The sequence below is a fragment of the Micromesistius poutassou genome, assembly GCF_964030765.1.
Source record: "Micromesistius poutassou genome assembly, chromosome: 18".
Taxonomy (NCBI): Eukaryota; Metazoa; Chordata; class Actinopteri; order Gadiformes; family Gadidae; genus Micromesistius; species Micromesistius poutassou.
The window spans coordinates 9824382-9829381 of NC_140288.1; the positions used below are offsets into that span (position 1 = coordinate 9824382).

General features: G+C 48.7%; 1 protein-coding gene across 2 annotated transcripts in view; it reads right to left on the reverse strand.

The window, feature by feature from the left end:
- Positions 1 to 1344: 1344 nt before the first annotated feature.
- The window catches only part of LOC311362875 (troponin I, slow skeletal muscle-like), a 4823-nt gene continuing 1167 nt past the window's right edge, over positions 1345 to 5000 (reverse strand). For both annotated transcript variants that reach the window (XM_084482766.1, XM_084482765.1), the window contains exons 3-7: positions 4797 to 4838; positions 4342 to 4473; positions 3701 to 3790; positions 3294 to 3476; positions 1345 to 2338 (exon numbers count right to left, since the gene is read on the reverse strand). In XM_084482766.1, the coding sequence (XP_084338892.1) occupies positions 2237 to 2338; positions 3294 to 3476; positions 3701 to 3790; positions 4342 to 4473; positions 4797 to 4838 (549 nt within the window). In that variant the 3' untranslated portion in view covers positions 1345 to 2236. The remainder of the gene's footprint in view (positions 2339 to 3293; positions 3477 to 3700; positions 3791 to 4341; positions 4474 to 4796; positions 4839 to 5000) is intronic.

A 5000-nucleotide genomic window follows, 5' to 3' on the forward strand; every position in this document is an offset into this window, starting at 1 on the left:
CTAAACACACTGACAACAGACTGAGGAGTCCGTCAGGGTCTATTTATAGACCAGATTCACCTGATATGAACCTCCACCTTCACATCACACATTAGCATCAGGCAAGGTCAGGCAAGGTCGTAACATGCATATACAACAAATATTTATAGATATAACCTACCAGGAATACTCTAGTCAGCCAGACTCAATACATGAGTTCACTGTTCTGGGTTCTTCATTGTCTGCTGAAAGAGAGAGCCCTAATAAAACATTATGATGTCAACTGTCTGCACCCCGCCCCCCAACCCCCTCCTCATCCACCCGTCTTTGTCCCGGGATCAGGACCCCCAGCCTCCAGACCTTCCAAACCCCGACCCCGACTCATGTTCCATGCAGCCTTGAGCTATTTTTGGCCTAGTGGGCATAGAACCCATGCTTCAGATGACAGAGTGTGGGTGACAACATCCTGTCAACCCTCTGATATGCAAACACACAAATACACACACAAACACACACACACACACACACACACACACACACACACACACACACACACACACACACACACAAAGACACACACACACACACACACACACACAAAGACACACACACACACACACACACACACACACACACACACACAAAAAAGCACACACACACACACACACACACACACACACACACACACACACACACATACACATATAAACACAAGTTATACCTATGCCCAAACACAGACACACAAGCTTCACACACATAATCCTCTGACACACACACACACACACACACACACACACACACACACACACACACACACACACACACACACACACACACACAAAGACACACACACACACACACACACACACACACACACACACACACACACACACACACACACACACACACACATACACACATATAAACACAAGTTATACCTATGCCAAAACACAGACACACAAGCTTCACACACATAATCCTCTGACACACACACACACACACACACACACACACACACACATTCAGGGCTAAGATGCCAGTGGCTTTTCCCATCACGGTTGGAGGTTAGGAGTTATGATATCATAAGTGCACCGCTTAAAATACTGGGGGTGTCACCAACCTGCTACTGGTCCAGGCTGCGCCTCACCCCTACAGACGGACCTACTGTTAACATCAAACAATGATAGGGACCTTTCAATATGTCTCATTACATACTCCCAAAGACAAATCAATGTCATTACCATGGCAGTGTTTATAAATAGGGTCGATAAAAAGGGGACAATGTTCTAAAGTTGTGATGAACCATGAAGCGCACAACTGCATAAAGCATTGATTCAAAAACACGAATGACCACAGGAAACGATGAACAGTGTTTGAAGATATATTCACCAATCAGCTCAGAGAATGAATAAAACCACATTGAACCCCTCCGCCATTTAAGCAAGCCACAACGTTCTAAAGTTCTCATTAAACATTTGTTTCCAACTCTACTCAATTTCAAGAACAGGGAACGGTCTGTTGTGCTCTCTGCTGAGATATATTTAGATTGAATAGGGGCGGGCAGCACCTGTTGTAGCCCCTCCCCTCTTTTCTGTTTGACCTATCATCAGGTGATCTGATCAACCAATGGAGTAAGACTTAAAGACAACATGAATTAAACATTTCAGTTTTTTCACCTTGTTAGCAAATCGTTCACCTGTACATCTATTCTCCTCCCCTGCTGGGAGGTAGGTTTTTGTTAGTAGTTGCTAGGCTTGACATTTTAACTAATATCACACAGTTCCATTCCGTTCCTCGTAAAGTCTGCAATAGCCTTTTGTCACATCCTGACAGGTGAAATCACATTTGTTTTGTCCCAAAAAGTCCTCATTAACATTTTTTACTTATTAACGTTATTCAATATTAAGGGAAGTAAGATACACATTGCACATAGACTTTAACAGAGACACACTCTGGTAGACACAAAGTCACAACTGAAACCAGATAACTTTAGTTTATTTCTATTTACTTACTTCCTTCAGATGCAATAACAAAACACAATAATTCTGGAGACAAATACAAAATGAGCATCTAAAGGGGGTCGGGGTGGGGGGGCACTCCTGGGTTTCATTCCCTTCGGGTTTTCACAGAAAATGGCCGTCAACGCGATAAAAGCAGGGGTATTGTTGAGTACACAATCACCTTATTTACTAATTAATTTTTTTTACCAAATTTTCCAAAGCTTTCTATTCTATCTGGTTCCTGGATCCGTAGCAACTCACTGTCCGCCTCCAGCCGCGTCAAACATCTTCTTACGACCCTCCATACCCGACATGGCCTCCACGTTCTTACGCCAGTCGCTGACCTCAGACGTGACCGCCTGAAAGGATGTGGAGTATGCCAGTGTGGCGCATCAGTCCAACGGAGGTCACAACATATTGTGAAGAGGAGTTCAGTTTATATTAAACTAGAGGTTTAGATGTGTTTTTTTGCATGGATATGAACGTTAATCAAACCAATTTAGATATGATAATACTTTATATCCAGAGCGCCTGAGTGTGAGACGGGGTTGGTGCCCGGGGGGGGGGGCGGGGGGGCTGAGTGCTCGGGGGCGGGGGGGGCCTGAGTGTGAGACAAGGTGAGGGCCGGGGGGGGGGGGGGGGGGGGGGGGGCGGGGTCCCTGAGTGTGAGACGAGGTGGGGGGGGCCTGAGTGTGAGACGGGGTTGGGAGTGTGAGACGAGGTGGGGGGCCGGAGGGGGGGGGCCCTGAGTGTGAGACGAGGTGGGGGGCCGGAGGGGGGGGGCCCTGAGTGTGAGACGAGGTGGGGGGCCGGAGGGGGGGGGCCCTGAGTGTGAGACGAGGTGGGGGGCCGGAGGGGGGTGGCCCTGAGTGTAAGATGGGGTGGGGGCCGGGGGGGGTGGGGGCCCTGAGTGTGAGACGGCGTGGGGGCTGGGGGGGCCCTGAGTGTGATACGGGGTGGGGGCCGGGGGGGGCCCTGAGTGTGAGACGAGGTGGGGGCCGGGGGGCTGGGGGGCCCTGAGTGTGAGACGAGGTTGGGAGTGTGAGACGAGGTGGGGGGCCAGAGGGGGGGGGGCCCTGAGTGTGAGACGGGGTTGGGGCCCGGGGGGGGGGGGCCTGAGTGTGAGACGGGGTTGGGGCCCGGGGGGGGGGGGCCTGAGTGTGAGACGGGGTTGGGGCCCGGGGGGGGGAGGGGGGCTTGAGTGTGAGACGGGGTTGGGGCCCGGGGGGGGGGGGGGGGGGGGGCTTGAGTGTGAGACGGGGTTGGGGGCCCGGGGGGGGGCCCTGAGTGTGAGACTGGGTTGGGGGTGTGTACCTTGTCTGTTTTGACGTCCTCTTTCTTCACAGACTTCAGGTTGGCCCTGAGGTCCATGGAGCCCTTGTGTTTGGAGCCCAGAAGGGCCCTCATCATCTCGTCTGCCGACACCCTCACCTTCCTCAGGGCCGGTTTCTTAAACTTCCCTCCCAGGTCCTGAACCTTCATTTTCAGTTCGCTGATCTGAAGCAGGCAAGAATCTCGTGCTTTTAACTTTTTAATGATCAAATATCTCATTTTTTTCTCCAAAGAAACATTGATTTGGGATTTTAGCTCAGCTATGAAGCAAACGTTGGGATTTTAACACACAATTTAAGTGTCAGTACGTTTGATCACCGATTCTGAACCAATGGGAACTTGTGATGACATTGCCCATGTTGTTGATCTGTTTGCTAAGAGTCACTTACATCTTTGTTATGTTTGATCACTTTGTGCTCGCAGTCGTACCGCTCCTCATCCGCAAGGTCAATCTTTGAATGAAGCTCTTTGCATAGATTCTGGAGAAGAATAAATATATACATGTTTGGAAAGCAAAAAAATTCCCAAGTTTTAATTTCCCAAGTTCTGACTACACCTGCTCTGACTTATTGTCTTTAAACATATCTCCATGTCTTATATGAGTAAAACTTTTGTGCTTTTGTATAACTTTTCTGTTGTCTTCTGTCTCACTGTTCGCTACTGAAAAACCTAATTTCCTTTGGGAGGAATAAAGGTATCTTTCTATCCACTCATCCATTCATCCATTCATCCATCCATCTTCCTGATGATTTCAGTAATTCAAGAGTGGTGGGTATAACGGTTTTAATTTGTAGTGCCCAAGTTAAGCTCTTTTCTTATCATGCTGTTACCCACCTCACCCCTAAATTGACTTATTTTACAGCCGTTTGTTACTTTCCTACAGCTTGTGGTGTATACTTATTTTCTGTGCACTTGTTTGTATATTCCCGTGTTTTTTCCTCTCTCACCCAGCAGTGAGGAGCTGGTCCAGGAGCCTCGTAGTGGACCAGCTCCTCACCCGATGGTGCGGGTTTGAATCCTAGCCACTCACCTGTAGGTCCTCCATTTTTAGGCCTGACAGCTGCAGGGGCGGGAGCTTCTCCCCCAGGTACCGCTCCTTCTCCTCCTCCCGCTCCTGCCTCTCACACTCCAAGGCCTCACATGCTCGGGTGAGGAGCAGGATCTGGGGGGAAGAAGGAGGAGCAGGAGGGAGAAGGGGAGGGAGGAGGAGTGGGAGGGAGGGAGGAGGAGGGGGAGGTGGGGAGGAAGGAAGGGAAGAGTGAGAGGAAATAGGGAGGAGGAGGGGGTGGGACAGAACAGAAAAACTTGTTAAGTCCAACTAATCATGGCACTAATGCACCTTAGCTCTGGGGAATGAATCTGGACATTCTTGAAAAGCACTTTACAGACTTTACAGACAGAAGATGTACAGACAGACAGAAGATGTATGCTGTGAGTTCCGAAATGATGCGGTGCTAATGAACAGAACAAGGAGAAGTCACTTACTTTGAGGGAGAGCTTGCGAGATGCTGAGATCTTCGACTTAGGCTGGAGGCCAAAAAAGAATCTATTAATGAATCACTGTAATTATTTAGTCGAGACATGAGTTTACTGTACGCAACTCAAATAATATAAACACACATTTTAAACTTTTTTCTATTTTATGTATACATAAAGGTGCAATATACTGCTTTCAGCATGTGTACATTT